The sequence below is a fragment of the Mobula birostris genome, chromosome 16 (genome assembly GCF_030028105.1).
Source record: "Mobula birostris isolate sMobBir1 chromosome 16, sMobBir1.hap1, whole genome shotgun sequence".
In the NCBI taxonomy this organism is placed as follows: Eukaryota; Metazoa; Chordata; class Chondrichthyes; order Myliobatiformes; family Myliobatidae; genus Mobula; species Mobula birostris.
Genome location: NC_092385.1, coordinates 74,001,632 through 74,018,472, shown reverse-complemented (window position 1 = coordinate 74,018,472; position 16,841 = coordinate 74,001,632). Strand labels below are relative to the sequence as shown.

At 42.1% G+C, this 16,841-nt stretch overlaps 1 protein-coding gene across 1 annotated transcript in view; it reads left to right on the top strand.

Annotated features, from left to right (window-relative positions):
- LOC140210888 (copine-9-like) overlaps positions 1–16,841 on the top strand; it is a 562,459-nt gene that overhangs the window by 486,733 nt on the left and 58,885 nt on the right. The window contains exons 12-15 of the mRNA XM_072280144.1: positions 11,162–11,215; positions 15,078–15,139; positions 15,253–15,299; positions 15,797–15,978. Coding sequence (XP_072136245.1) covers positions 11,162–11,215; positions 15,078–15,139; positions 15,253–15,299; positions 15,797–15,978 — 345 coding nt within the window. The remainder of the gene's footprint in view (positions 1–11,161; positions 11,216–15,077; positions 15,140–15,252; positions 15,300–15,796; positions 15,979–16,841) is intronic.

Genomic DNA, 16,841 nt, shown 5'->3' with positions numbered 1-16,841 from the left:
GCTGTGAGGAGGATGCTAAGAGGATGCAGGGTGACTTGGATAGGTTGGGTGAGTGGGCAAATTCATGGCAGATGCAATTTAATGTGGATAAATGTGAAGTTATCCACTTTGGTGGCAAAAATAGGAAAACAGATTATTATCTGAATGGTGGCCGATTAGGAAAAGGGGAGGTGCAACGAGACCTGGGTGTCATTATACACCAGTCATTGAAAGTGGGCATGCAGGTACAGCAGGCGGTGAAAAAGGCGAATGGTACGCTGGCATTTATAGCGAGAGGATTCAAGTACAGGAGCAGGGAGGTACTACTGCAGTTGTACAAGGCCTTGATGAGACCACACCTGGAGTATTGTGTGCAGGTTTGGTCCCCTAATCTGAGGAAAGACATCCTTGCCATAGAGGGAGTACAAAGAAGGTTCACTAGATTGATTCCTGGGATGGCAGGATTTTCATATGAAGAAAGATTGGATGAACTAGGCTTGTACTTGTTGGAATTTAGAAGATTGAGGGGGGATCTGATTGAAACGTATAAAATCCTAAAGGGATTGGACAGGCTAGATGCAGGAAGATTGTTCCCGATGTTGGGGAAGTCCAGAACGAGGGGTCACGATTTGAGGATAAAGGCGAAGCCTTTTAGGACTGAGATTAGGAAAAACTTCTTCACACAGAGAGTGGTGAATCTGTGGAATTCTCTGCCACAGGAAACAGTTGAGGCCAGTTCATTGGCTATATTTAAGAGGGATTTAGATATGGCCCTTGTGGCTAGGGGATCAGGGGGTATGGAGGGAAGGCTGGTACAGGGTTCTGAGTTGGATGATCAGCCATGATCATAATAAATGGCGGTGCAGGCTCGAAGGGCCAAATGGCCTACTTCTGCACCTATTTTCTATGTTTCTATAAATACAAACAAGCCAAGTTTGTCCAAGCTCTTCTGAAAGCTGATACATAGCCATCCAGGCTACGTCCTGGACTACCTCTTCTACACCCTCTCCAAAGTCTCCACGTCCTTCGTAGAGTGCAGCAACCAAAACTACAAACAATATTCCAGGTGTGGTTAAGCAGAGCTTTACCCTACTGTGTGGAAATTCGCAAATCAAATACTTAATGCATCAACTAATAAAGACAAGCATGTCATATGTCTTCTTTACTATCCTACCTACTTGTGCTGTCACTTTCAGGGAATTGTCACTTATATCCTAAGATCCGTTTGATCGTCAAAGTCCCTTAGGACCCTACTATTTACTCTCTCGCATTTGATCGCCAACTGCAATATCTCACACTTTTATGGACTAAAATTTATCTGCCATTTTTCTTCCCAAATTTCTAAATGGTCTAAATGCTGTTGTATCCTTTTTCTGCTTTCCTTGTTCTCCACAGCTCCACCAATTTTCATGTCATCCACAGATTTACTAATCATGCCAGCTACATGTTCATATAATTCAATAGTTCAAAAGCTCCATTTAAAATTGGAGAATGTACACAACATACAGCCTGAAATTCTTGTCCTTTGCAGACATCCATGAAAACTGAAGAGTGCCCCAAAGATTGAGAAACAGTAAAAATATTAGAACCCTAAAGCTTTTCTACTACCCCCGCTCACAAGCAGCAGCCAGGCAATGACCCTCCCCATCCCCATGTTTTCAGCAAAACAGCATCAGCTCTCTTCACCCACCAAGCATGTAATAGCAAGTCCCACAAAAAACCATGATCTGCAGTACAACAAAAACCACCCATTCACCTAACAATTCAACATACCACAGGCTCTCTCTCCCTAATAAAGAACAGAGAAGAATCACTCAGCAAGAGGAGAGACATAAACAAAACAACTTACTGATTTGCGATGTTAAAGTCTGCCACTTCACTTTTTTGTACCAAGTTCTCCAACTTGAGAATCAGCAGCAAAGTCTCCCCACCGATGAGAGAAAGAGGGAGAGAAGCGGCGAGTCCAGAGATCCGACAGCTGATCCGTTGTTCCTGGTATTCCGTTTTCTCCTGCAACGCTTCAGTTGGCAGCACCGGCATAAAATCGGCTCGTCTCCAGGGCCGCAAGCCTTGGAAACTCGAAGGGGCTCTCATTGATATATGGCCCCTGAACTTATTTTGCAGAACACCACTGGCGACAGTCTACTATAACCTAAGTCTCAATGTGGACGAGAGAAAAGAGAAGATTCTGGACTTCAGGAAAGTGAAGGTTGACCATTTTCCACTGCACATCAATGTCTCTGCTGTGGAGGTAGTGAAGAGCAGAAAGTTCCTTGGTGTGCAGCTAACAGACAATCTAACCAGGACCTACAACACCTCCTCACTAGACAAGACAACACAACAGTGTCTAGACTTTCTGAGGAGACTGAGGTGTGCGAGGCTACCCAGCTCCATTCTAACAACCTTCTACAGGAGCACCATTGAGAGTATCCTGTCTGGCTGCGTTGTGCAGACCTATCAGTGGTGTCAGCAGAGCTCTATGGAGAAGAGGTGTTTCTCGCAGGTCGGCAGCGACTATTGAAAAAGAGTTTCATGGACACTTGTCTGTTGTATGGGGTCTGTCAGCGGCGTTAACAGAGCTCTATGAAATGAACAAAAGTACAGAAACGGATAAGCAGAGCGGCCATTGTTGGGAGTAGGCCAGTGATAAGAGTAGAAGCGACAGGCTTTGCTCAAAGGAGGCTTAGAAGAGGCGCAGCTCTGTTAAGGTTTCCTTTTTATCTTTTATTCCTCTCTTACTGTAACATTTAAATGGCTGTGGTGTGTTCCTCCTGCTAGATATCGGAGAACTGGGAGACCCAGAGTCTCCCGGGGAACTACATCTATGTGAAGGGCATCTGGCTGAAGCTCCTTGAAGACCATGTTTGGCACCTGGAGCAGCAACTGGATGACCTTCGGCTTCTACAGGACAGTGAGGAGATAATTGATCAAAGCTACAGGGAAGTAATCACCCCGAAGTTGCGGGAGGCGAGTAGCTGGGTGACTGTCTGGAGAAATGGAAACAGGCAATGAGAGTAGAGCACCCTGTGGCCATTCCCCTCAAAAACAAGTATACCACTTTGGATACTTATGTGGGGGATGACCTCCAGGGAGAATGTCACGGCGACTGGGTTACAAGTACTGAGCCTGGGTCTGTGGTGCAGAAGGGAAAGAGAGAGAAGAAGGGAGTGGTCGTGATAGGGGACTCGATAGTGAGGGGAACAGACAGGAGATTCTGTGGACGTGAACAGAAAACGCAGATGGTATGTTGCCTCCCAGGTGCCAGGGTCAGGGATGTCTCAGACCATGTCCACAACGTTTTGGAGAGGGAGGGGGAGCAGCCAGATGTCTTGGTACATATTGGTACCGATGACATAGCCAGGGAAAGCAACGAGGTCCTGAAAAGAGCATTTAGAGAGCTAGGTAGAAAGCTAAGAAGCAGGACCTCCAGGGTAGTAACTTCTGGATTGCTGCCTGTGCCATGCATCAGTGAGGGTAGAAACAGGATGATTTGGCAGATAAATGCGTGGCTGAGAAGCTGGTGGAGGGGCAGGACTTCAGGTTCATGGATAATTGGGATCTCTTCTGGGGGAGGTATGACCTGTTCAAAAGTGACGGTTGCATCTGAACCTGAGGGGCGGCAGTATTCTCATGGGCAGCTTTGTTAGAGCTGTCGGAGATGGTTTAAACTAATGTGGCAGGTGGGTGGGAACCGGAGTGAAGGGACTAGGATAGCACGGATGGTAAAAAGCAAAGATAGCATGCAGTCAGACTGTCAAGGAGGGCAGGCTGGTGATGGGATATAGTTGCAGCCAATAGGCTGAGTACCAAATCACTAGAGATGCAGAATCAGAAAGGATAGCAGATACGGTATCAATGTGTTGTATCTAAATGCACGGAGTATAAGAAAGAAGCTGGATGATCTTGTTGCACTATTACAGATTGCCAGGTATGATGTCGCCATCACTGAATCGTGCTGAAGGATGGTTGAATGTCCAAGGTTACACATTATATCGGAGGGATAGGAAGGTAGGCAGAGGGGATGGTGTGGTTCTAATGGTAAAGAATGGCATCAAATCAGTAGAAAGATGTGACATAGGATCGGAGGATGTTGAGTCCTTGTGGTTTGAGTTAAGAAACTGCAAGGGTAAAAGGACATTGATGGCAGTTATATACAGGTCTCCCAACAGTGGCTAGGAGGTGGACCACAGGCTACAACAGGAAATAGAAAAATGTGCCAAAAGGGCAATGTTATGGTAGTCATGGGAGATTTTAACATGCAGGTCAATTGGGAAGATCAAGTTGGTAATGGATCTCAAGAGAGTGAGTTTGTTGAATGCCTAAGAGATAGCTTTTTAGAGCAGTTTGCTGTTGGGCCTACTAGGAGATCATCTATACTGGACTGGGTGTTACGAAATGAACCGGAAGTGATTAGGGAGCTGAAGTTAAAAGAACCAGTGATCACAATATGATTGAGTTCAACATGAAATTTGATAGGGAGAAAGTAAAATCCGATGTAGCAGTATTTCAGTGGAGTAAGGGAAATTACAGTGGTATGAAGTAAATTGGAAGGAAATGCTGGCAGGGATGTCAGCAGAGCAGCAATGGCATGTGTTTCTGGGAAAAATGAGGAAGGTGCAGGACATGTGTATTCCAAAAATGAAGAAATACTTAAATGTTAAAATATTACAACCATGGCTGACAAGGGAAGTCAAAGCTATTGTAAAAGCAAAAGAAAGGACATACAACAAAGCAAAAATTAGTGGGAAGACAGAGGATTGGGAAGTTTTTAAAAGCCTACAAAGAGCAACTAAAAAAAATCATTAGAAGGGAAAAGATGAAATATGAAAGCAAGCTAGCAAATAATATCACAGTGGATAGTAAAAGTTTCCTCAAGTATGTTAAAAATAAAGAAAAATGTGAGTGGACATAGGACCACTAGAAAGTGAGGCAGGAGAAGTAATAATGGGGACTAGGAGATGGTTGTTGAACTAAACGAATATTTTGCATCAGTCTTCACTGTGGAAGACACCAGCAGCCCTAGACTTCTGAAAGAGGTAGTGTTAGAGATTGTGAAGGCAATAGAAATGATCTTTCAGAGATCATTGGACTCTGGCATGGTGCCAGAGGACTGAAAAATTGCAAATGTCACTCGACTCTTTAAGAAAGGTGGAAGGGGGCAAAAAAGAAATTATAGACCAGTTAGCCTGACCTCAGTGGTTGGGAAGATGTTAGAGTCAATTGCTAAAGCTGAGGTTAAGGAGTACTTGGTGACACAGGACAAGATTGTACAAAGTCAGCATGGTTTCTGTCAGGGAAAATCCTGCCTGATGAACCTGTTGGAATTCTTCGAGGATATTACAAGTAGGATAGATAAAGGGGATGCAGTGGTTGTTGTATATTCGGACCTTCAGAAGGCCTTTGACAAGGTGCCACACATGAGGCTGCTTACCAAGTTAAGAGCCCATGGTATTACAGGAAAGTTACTAACATGGTTAGAGCATTGGCTAATTGGTAAGAGACAGCGAGTGGGAATAGAAGGATCCTTTTCTGGTTGGATGCCAGTGACTAGTGGTGTTCCACAGGGGTCAGTGTTGGGACCACTTCTTTTTATGCTGTATATAAATGATTTTAGAGAATGGAATAGATTACTCTGTTGCCAAGTTTGCAAATTATATAATGATTGGCTAAGGGGTAGGTAGTGTTAAGGAAACAGGTAGGGTGCAGGAGGACTTAAAGACAGATCAGGAGAATGGGCAAGAAAGTAGCAAATGAAATACAATGTTGGAAAATGCATGGTCATGCACTTTAGTGGTAGAAATAAATGTGCAAATTTTCTAAGTGGGGAGAAAATCCAGGAATCTGAGATGCAGAGTAACTTGGGAGACTTAGTGCAGAACACCCTAAAGGTTAACTTGCAGGTGAGGAAGGCAAATGCATTCATTTCAAGAGGTCTAGAATACAAGAGCAAGGATGTGGTGTTGAGGCTTTAAAAGGCACTGGTGAGGTCTCACCTTGGGTATTGTGAACAGTTTTGGGCCCTCATCTTAGAAAAGATATGCTGGCATTGGAGAGGGTCCAGAGGAGGTTCACAAGGATGATTCCAGGAATGAAAGGGTTACCATACGAAGAACATTTGATGGCTCTGCGTCCATAATCACTGGAATTCAGAAGGTTGAGGAGGAATCTCATTGAAACCTTTTGAATGTTGAAAGGCCTAGACAGAGTAGATGTGGAAAGGATGTTTCCCATGGTGGGAGAGTCTTGGACAAGAGGGCACAGCCTCAGGATAGAGGGGCACCCTTTCAAAACAGAGATGTGGAGAAATTTCTTTAGCAAAAGGGTGGTGAATTTGTGGAATTTGTTGCCAAGTGCAGCTGTGAAAGTCAGGTCGTTGGGTATATTTAAGGCAGAGATTGATAGGTTCTTGATTGGACATGACATCAAAGGTTACGGGGAAAAGGCCGGCAACTGGGTTTGAGGGGGAGAAAAAAAAATGATCAGCCCTGCTTGAATGGAGGAGCAGACTGGATGGGCTAGATGGCCTATTCTGCTCCTATGTCTTATGGTCTTATCTTTGTGTGGTACGAAAGCCGTAAGACACTATAAAGGATTGTAAAATCCACCAAAAGGATCATTGGAGTCTCCCTCCCCCCCCCCCCCATTATGACATTTACCAACAGTGTTGGAAGCCAACAAAGGGCTGGAAGCATTGTCAAGGATCCCTTCCACCCATCCCACAATCTCTTTGACCCACTACCATCAGGAAGGAGGTATAGAAGCATCAGGACTTGGACTGCCAGACTGGGTAATAGCTTCTTTCCTCAAGCTGTGAGACTAATGAATAACCTATCACCACTGAGGTCTCGTCACTAGGACAGCGAGCTGTTTACTGTTTATCTGTGCTGTGCTTTACTACGTGCATTTTGAATTATATTTTAACTTATTTATAGTAAATATTCTGGTTCATGTGCAGTCTGTAATATATATTGTATGGGTGCACCGTGATCCAGAGGAACATTGTTTCGTTTTGTTGTATATATGTGTGGCTAGATGACAGTAAACTTGAACTTCGAATACTATTGCCCACTGTCCACTCTGACTAAATAGTTTCAGATCCAATTTACTAACTCAGCTTGGATCTCATATGATTTAATTTTCTGCACCAGTTTCCCATGTGGGACCTTGTCAAATGTTTTACTAAAATCCATGTAGACAACATCCACTACCCTATCTTTTTCAGTCAACTTTGCCACTATCTCAAGGTCCCTTATGATGGGCTCATCCAGGAGATGAAAGTGCATGGGATCCATGGTGACTTGGTCACTTGGCTTCAGAATTGACTTGCCTATAGAAGGCAGAGGATAGTGGTAAAAAGGTCTGTTCATGTGACGTTCTATGGAGAGATTTCAAAAGAGGAAGAGAACTTAAAATTTAGAGTATTGTTTAACTGTATGTGCAGAGGCTAGCAGGATTCTGTGGCACAGCGAGTAGAATTGGTGTCCCAGAGCACCTGTGACCCTGGCTCTGTCCTGACTTCTGTCAGTGTAGATGGAGATTGGATGCTCTCGCTGGGTTTCCTCTGCGTGCTGCCATTTCCATTGAGCAGGTTGGTGGGTTAGTTGGCCACTGTAAATTCCCCTCGTGTATGGGTGAGTGGCAGAATCTGGAAAGAGTTGATGAGAATGTGGGGAAAATTTGAAAATGGGGTTTAGTGTAGGATTAATACTGTTAAGTGCAGAGCAGAATGGTGTCATAGTGGTTAGTGTTGATTCCAAAGCCATACGGTTAGGGTTAATAAATTGTGGGCATGCTATGATAGTGCCGGAAGCACGGCGACACTTGCAGTGCCCAACAGGGTCCTCGCTGAATTAATTGACACAAATGACACATCTCGCTCTATGCTTTGATCTATGTGTGACAAATAAAGCTCATCTTTAACTGATTTCCATGATGCAGCTCCTCATGACTCTGTGATTAATAACAGGAGAGATATTTGAACAAGAATTGTTTTGAGAATGGACACAAACGTTAGAATTCATGACTCATACCATACGTGAGTGGATAGTCAAGTGCATGAACTCCTTGATGGGCATTAGTGTCTGGGCTGTGATCTGGTACAGGTTGACAACTTACCTACAATCTCATCCAGTTATAAATGTGCGTAAGTAGATTTATTACACAGTGCCTATAAAAAGTATTCACCCCCTTTGGAAGTTTGCATGTTTTATTGTTTTACAACTTTGAATCACTGTGGATTTAATTTGACTGTTTTGACACTGATGAATAGAAAAAGACTCTTTCATGTTAAAGTGAAAACAGATCTCTACAAAGTGATCTAAATTAAAGTAAAGGCATCCGTTAGTCTTGAGAGACCATGGGAATGCGCCTGGAAAGTCTTCACTCTCCAGGGTGCAGGTCTGGGCAAGATTGTATGGAAGACCAGCAGTTGCCCATGCTGCAAGTCTCCCTTCTCCACGACACCGATGTTGACCAAGGGAAGGGCATTAGGACCCATACAGCTTGGCACCAGTGTCATCGCAGAGCAATGTGTGATTAAGTGCCTTGCTCAAGGACACAGCATGTTCCCTCGGCTGGGGCTCGAACTCACGACCTTAAGGTCACTAGTCCAATGCCTTAACCATTGCCCACACGATCTAAATTAATTACAAATATAAAATAATTGATTGGATAAGTATTCAACCCTTTCAAGTCAATATGTAGTAGATGCACTTTTCTCAGCAATTACAGCCTTGAGTCTGTGTGGATAGGTCTCTATATCAGTTTTGCACATCTGGACACTGTTATTTTTCCCCAATCTTCTTTACTAAACTGCTCAGGCTCTGTCAGATTGCATGAGGATTGTGACTGAACAGCCCTTTTCAAGTCCAGCCACAAATTCTCAATTGGATTGAGGTCTGGACTCTGATTTGGCGACTCCAGGACATTAATTTTGTTGTTTTTCAGCCTTTCCTGTGTAGCTTTGGCTTTATGCTTGGGGTCATTGTCTTGCTGGAAAACAAATCTTCTCCCAAGTCACAGTTCTCTTGTAGACTGCAACAGGTTTTCCTCTAAGATTTCTCTGAATATTGCTGCATTCATTTTACCCTCTACCTTCACAAGCCTTCCAGGATCTGCTGCAGTAAGGCATCTCCAAAGAATAATGTGGCTACCACCAGGCTTCATGGTAGGGATGGTGTGTTTTTGATTACGTGTGGTGTTTGATTTATGCCAAACACAGCATTTAGTGTGATGGCCAAAAAGCTCCATTTTGGTGTCATCAGAGCATAGAACCTTCTTCCAGCTGACTTCAGAGTCTTCCACATGCCTTTTCGAAAGCTCTAGCTGAGATTTCATCTGAGTTTATTTCAACAGTGGCTTTTTCTTTGCCACTATCCCATAAAGCTGTGACTGGTGAAGCACCCGGGCAACAGTTGTATGTACAGTCTCTCCCATCTCAGCCACTGAAGCTTGTAACTCCTCCAGAGTTGTCTAGGTCTCTTGGTGGCCTCCCTCACTAGTCCCCTTCTTGTACAGTCACTCAGTTTTTGAGGACAGCCTGCTCTAGCCAGATTTACAGCTGTGCCATGTTCTTTCTATTTCTTGATTATCGACTTGCACTGTTCTCCAAAGGATGTACAGTGATTTGAAAATGTTCTTGTATCCATTTCCTGACTTGCGCTTTTCAATAATCTTTTTGTGGAGTTGCTTGGAGTGTTCTTTTGTCGTTATGGTGTAGTTTTTGCCAGGATACTGACTCACCAGCAATTGAACCTTCCAGATACAGGTGTATTTTTCCCACAAGCAATTGAAACACCTTGACTGCACACAGGTCTCCAAAAATAGATCTCCATTTAACTAATTATGCAACCTCTAAAACCAATTGGCCGCACCAGTGATGTTTTGGTGTGTCATATTAAAGTGGGGGAATACTTATGCAATCAAATATTTTGTGTTTTATATTTGTAATGAACTTAGATTGCTTTGTATAAATTTGTTTTCACTTTGACACAAAAGAGTCTTTTTCTGTTGATCAGTGTCAACAAAGCCAAATCAAATCTGCAGTGATTCAATGTAGTAAAACAATAAAACATAAAAACTTCCAACAGAGTGAATACTTTTCATAGGCACTGTAGTTGCTAGGAACTGGATCTGAGACGCAGGAAGTTAAAGAGTGCAGAAATTGTGTAAAAATAATTGTATTCCAAAGGAGTTAGCAAAGGAGTTTGTCCCTGCCTTCAAACTGTTCCAAACTAAAAAGAATGTAGTTTCCTCTCTCAGGAGACAAATGAGTTTGCAGATGTTGGAATCTGAAACAACAAACTGCTGGACAAAACTCAGTGGCTCAAGCAAAATCTGTGGGAGGAAAGGAACTGTTGATGTTTCAGGTAAAATCCCAGCCTCAGGACTGCGAGTAGAGAGGTGAGGTGGATAGTATAAAGGGGAAAGGGGGAGTAGTGAGAAAGGAGTTTGAGACAATCATTTGCTATCTTGTCTCTTTACTTTCAGATGGCAATGAAAGAGTTTGGAAACAATCTGGTGGGAGAGCTCAGCGGTTGAGCAGCATCTGTGGGTGGAAGGAATTGTTGATGTTTTGGGTTGAAACCCTGCAACAAGACTGCCAACATAGATTTCAAGTCTTGTTGATCCCATAAGGTCAAGGTTTTCTGTTTTTGTGACAGACTGAATCAAAATCTGAGTGACGGAGGAAATTGTTGTTAATTAAGGCAAAATTCTTTGAGGAATAGTTACGATAGAAGTCACTGGATAGAAAAAGATAGGGTTACAATCACTAAAAGAAGGGGGAAATCAGATACAGGAGACTAAAGTTTCCTGAACAGTATTTAAAACAAGCACCGTTTCTTGCAGAGGTAGTGATAAGACACCAATCTGTACTTTTTAGATGGCTTAAATTTACATTTAATTCAAATTTACATGTAAACCAATACTTACAATTTTACTTACAAGATGGGTCTTTGTTCAAAGCATCAGCTGGTCATTTCACTCCATAGATGCTGCCTGACCTGCAGAGATCCTCCACCATTTTGTGTGTGTGTTGCTTAAATTTACATTCCTTGTTTTGTTTTGTTTTTTTACCTTATGCTGTTCTGATTTATAGATGTTTATAATAATTACATCTGGTGTCACTACCCCACATCTTTCTAACATCATAGTCTAAATAGCACTATATTGTTTTCTTTAGGTTTTAAATCCAAAGAAAAGAGGGAAAAAGAAGAAGTATGTCAACTCTGGGACGGTGAGTACATCATTGGACCCATATCTAAGAAAGGTCGTGCTGGCATTGCAGAGGGTTCGGAGGAGACTCAAAAGGAATGAAAGGGTTTACGTTTGAGAGGTGTTTGATGGCTTTGGGCCTGTTTCACTAGAGCTTAGAAGAATGAGCTCATTCTAATCATTGAAACCTATTGAATATTGAAAGGCCGAGATAGAGTGGATGTGGAGAGGATGTTTCCCATAATGGGGGAGTCTAGGGTCAGAGAACACAGCTTTATTGTAGAGGGACCTCCATTTAGAACAGGGGTGAAGAGTAATTTCTTTAGCCAGAGGGTGGTTAACCTGTGAAATGTATTGCCACAGACAACTATGGAGGCCCAGTCATTAGGTATATTTAAAGTGGAGGTTGATAGGTTCTTGATTAGTTACAGGGAGAAAACAGGAGAATGGGCTTGAGAGGGAATATAAATCAGCCATTATGGAATAGTAGAAGGACTTGATGGACCAAATGGCCTAATTCTGCTCCTGTGGCTTTTGGTCTTATAAGAGAAGATGTATCAGGTGGTGATATCACCTGCTCCGATGTCTAATGGTCTTATGGTCTATATTTAGATTGCTGGAGCAGAGTGATTGGAAGAGGATACAGCACAATATTGACATTTCTTAAAACATGAACACTTGTGGGTTGATATTGTGTAAACTAGCCAATCAGGGGACACTAATAGATGTTATAATAGTGTAATCCTCCATGCTTTGCTTGACTTCAGTGTAACGTTTGGAATGGCCAAGATCAAACTCAATTGCATCTCCCCTATTTTCTAGCTCAGACAGCCACTTTTCCATCCTCGCCTAGCTGTGCATACCCAAAGTATCTTCATAAATGCTTCTCCTTCCATTACCCATCTGGTGCATTTTGAGGACCCAAGGATCTGTCTTTAGTAAACTTTTCTTGTATATTTTGCAACATTATCCACAGATGTGGCATCTGCAATTCATTCCTGAGTGATCATCTGGTACCAACAAAACTGAAGCAGTCAGGTTCGACCCCACTCACCTGCCATACAACTTCACAAGAACTCAACAGAGGAGTTGCTCATTAAATTTTCAGACCTACACTGCCATTCATTGAGATCTTTGCTGTCTACACTTCTTGCTGTCTTGATAAAGCATGATCAAAGATCCCAACAACCCTAGACATTCTCTCTTTTTCCCCAACACAACCCCCTCACTACTACCATTGGAAGCCTGAAATCACGTACCACCCGACTTAGGGATGGCTTCTATCTCACTGTTGTAAGACCATTTCCAATTGTGGTAAAATTGACTCTAGACCTCACAATCTATCTCATTGTAACCTTCCATCCTACTGTTACCTCACAGTACCTCAGTACACCATTGCAGTGAATAGATCTCAGTGTACAAGACAGGTTTTTCACTGTACTTAGGTACATATGACAATGAGAAACGAATTTATTTTCCACATTGGTGCCATTGTCGTTTAATATCGCCTTAATATCCAGAAGTTTATCAACCTGCCTTCTGAATGAGCTCAAAAGCTGAGCTGCCACAGCCTTCCAGATATTCCAATGCTCAGTCTCCTAACATTTGTAAAGATCATCTCTCCAAGTCACTTTAAATTTGAAATTGAGCTCATTGTATTTGAATAGTTGCACATTTGTCTGTTGTTGTATGTTCATCTTCGCTCAGAGCCGCCAGAATGAAAGGATGTAAGGAGCAGAGCCAGCAGAAGTACTTGAAATGAGGACAGAGGCATATATCGTGTATAAAGGCTCGCTCAATGGCCCATATCTTTGAATCTTATGAATCTATGCAAACACAATTTGATGAAATGATGTTAAGGTTTTATGCTGGAGAGATGTTGCAACATCTACATAGGATCGGATCAGGCAAATCCACTTTAGCAGGAATAGGACATTCAGAAATTAAAATGGGAAAGGACAACTGAGATAATAAGATTTCATTTCTCAGTAAATCACAAGGCCTCAAAAACATTTTGCCTATATTTTGTACACTTATGAAAAGCTGAATTCTACCTCTCTACCCAAAAATAACTTTAAGATATGAAAACAGAGCTTTATAAAGTGAAATTCAAAAGAGCAGATTAACAACTGACAGGGAATTTCCAAGCAAACCCATTAGTCATCTAGGCACCTTCTTATAATCAATAGTAATTTCCAGCTTGTGTTACTCTCTCCAAACTGCTTTGTATTCTTTTGCTGTACACATAAATCATTATCCTCAGCAAAGCTGACAGCTGGAGAAAGCAATAGAAGGAAACGGGATTTGCAGAAACCTTTTTAGAGGACAACACACATAAGATGCTGGAGGAACTCAGCAGGTCAAGCAGCATCTATGAAAATTAATGAATAGTCAAGGTTTCAGGCCAAGACCCTTCTTCAGGACAAGAAAGGAAGGGGGAAGAAGCCAGAATAAAAAGATGGGGGGAGCGGAAAGAGGACAAGCTAGAGGATAATAGGTGACGCCTGATGTAGCTTCACCTATCACCTTCTAGCTTATAAAACTAGAGGAGTAAAGGACCGAAGAAGAAGGAATCCGATAGGAGAGGAACATGGACCATGGCAGAAAGGTAAGAAAGCAGGGCGCTGAGGAGAGGTGTTAGGCAGGTGACAAGAAGAGTTACGAAGCCAGTGTGAGGAATAGCAAAAGAGGAAAAGGGGAGGGGAAAAGAAAACTACCTGAAGAAGATGTAGGTTTAAGAACTAAATACTGTGTGGTCGGGTCAAACGGAGTGGTGTCCACTAGCTTGGGGGTTGTTAACTGTCTGTGTCTTGTCGGTGGTGGTGATATTACCTGGCACATCCCAGCCTGTCAGAATGTTGCCCAGGGCTTGTTACACACAGTTCCACATTTCTCTCAAATGGTCGGCTTTACCCCCAGTCAGACAATCAATATGTAAATCAGAATGCGTCTGGGCATAAAAAGTGCAGAAAAAAATGTTGAAAGGATTCCTGCAGTTGGGATATTTGGGAATCCATACTTTGCATCTTTCCACTCCATATCACTTCCCAAGTGATGCAAAAGCCATTTGTGGTAAAAGCTAGAAATTGCTTGATACATAATAGATTTAACACATCAGAAAGCACTGAGCAAAATGGTTAGTGCTTATAAGTAAAAGTTTTAGAAACCTGGAAACATCATTATCCAAAGTGGTGTCAAGCATGTACAGTAGTAATTTTACGTATTGCACTGTACTGCTGCGGAAAAAAAACTACTTTCATAATATATGTGAGTGATGATAAACCTGATTCTGAAATGGGTCCCTATTGTGGATTGAGAGAGGAAAGGGAGGAGGGAGAGGGGAAGGAGGGGGAAGCACCAGAGGAACAATCTGTAATGATCAATAAATCAATTGTTTGGAATCAAATGACCGGGTGTTTCAGGGGTGGTTGTGTCTGCACGCCACCACCCCCACTCTGTCCCTTTCATTCCTCTGCCACCCGTCCAACACAACTCCACCCCTGCCACTCCTAACATCTTTTGCTTCCACCAGATTTACAAACGCACTGTCAGCTCTACATTGACAAATACAGTACCTGATTTCCCATTTTCTAAACAAGTTGTAACCTTGCTCAGTTCAGTAATTTTGCAGTGTGTTTTATCTCATATGATGTTTCTCTTAGTGCAAAACATAGGTTCTAGGAGATTGAGTTTTGCTGTTAAGTGAGTATATGAGAATTCTTGAAATTTCCACCTTGCTTATTTGTGTTTCTAGGATGTGAAAATCATCACATTTTCATGAATAATCCATTAAAATTTGCTAAAATTTTCATAGCTACATCTGATACTCACCTGTATTACAGTCAAAGGTGCTCATGCTGATTCACTCTCTTTATTGTCACCAGGTGACCCTCCTGTCCTTCAAAGTGGAATCTGATTACACATTTGTGGATTATATTAAAGGCGGGTATGAATCAAGCATATTTTGCTATTTTGTTTGTTAAAGTCTGTGGTTTAAGTGTAGGTTACTACTACAGTCACCAAAACTACTGAACATCTTTGTTACTGGCTCTCTTCTAGAACCCAGCTAAATTTCACTGTGGCAATAGACTTCACTGCATCTAATGGTAAGTTTCGTCAGGCAATCAATCCCTGAAGTGTAATGGTGTGATACTTGTGCCATATTGTGCTGGTTGAGACTGATATTCCAAAGAGATACCTTTCAAAGACATAAGGCTGGGTAATCTGTTTCTACTATCCCTAACCAGCCAGAAATACTATGGGATCATAATCTCTAACTCATTCCAATGGGAATTCTCAATCTGGAGATTAGGAAGAAAAGGGCAAGGTAAATTATTTCTGTTTACTAATCTTAATTATTTCCTGAATACTTGTATACATATATGATAATTTTCTTAAGATAAATTTAAGCCAACAAAACATTGAACAATAATAAAAGTAAGAAAGTGAATGTAAAGGTGTCTACTTCCTACTGCCTGCAAAGTGTCACCTCTGTCTGGCACCATTTTGTGAGCGTACTTATGTTGTTTATTTCAAAGTATCTTTGTCAGAATTGGATTATTTTGCCTGGTTCCTTTAGATAAATATTTCTTTCCTCCTGCAGGCAATCCTTCGCAGCCTACCTCCCTCCATTACATGAACCCATATCAGATGAATGCGTATGCCATGGCTTTGAAAGCAGTTGGAGAAATCATTCAGGATTACGACAGTGACAAACTCTTTCCAGCATTAGGATTTGGAGCGAAACTACCACCGGATGGGAAAGTTTCCCATGAGTTTCCTTTGGTAGGTGACTATTGGATGGGACTACATGCAGTCCAGAGAGGCTTTGACAAAAGTGCTCTGAATGTTGAGTAATCCTCAGTGATGATTGTTGTTCCATATTCCAGCATCTTCAGTCTCTTAAAACTTCAGTGTTGCTACTTTTCACCACTAAATGAAAAAGATGCAGTGTTTTACTGCCCCTTTTGGTGGAAGACACGCTTATTTTGTTTTAGTACAACAGAGCAGCTTTAGGTTAATCTGTCCATCAGGAAGATGACAAGGTTGTGGCACTTCTGGCTTTAACTTGTCTGATGTGTTTTCCTCAAAGCAAGTAGAAAGTAAGTCCCACGGATATCTCCAGATGCCGTGGCAATTCTGCACCCAGCTGCCCCAAACCCCTGTGAGGCAGACTAAATTTATCCTGTTAATTTTCCCATCCAAAACCAGACCAGGCCTGCAGAAGGAAAATATTGCAGAACCTTGTGGTCACACATTACTTCAAGGAATTCCTCCTGTGTTCCCCTTTTGTTTACTGCTATTTGACTGCAGAAAACACATTAGAATGCAATGACTGAAACGCAGACATGATCTGCACCACTAATCCTGTTGCTTAGCTGCTACAAATCCATTATTCCCAGAAAGCAGAGCAGCAGGAGCTGGGAGATTATTGTGTTCTGGCTGAAAGAAAAACATATTTTTCAATTATAACCTTGGGCTTAACATAGAACTTGAGGCTTAATTCATTGACATTTATGGACCTGCTTTCAGAATATATCTGGTGACATTTGGCAAAAGCCGTGTGGAATAATTTGCAATTATATACACTGTATAACAAAATTATTGACTATATTTCACAGATTTTTCTTTCTAGAAATATTACAGAA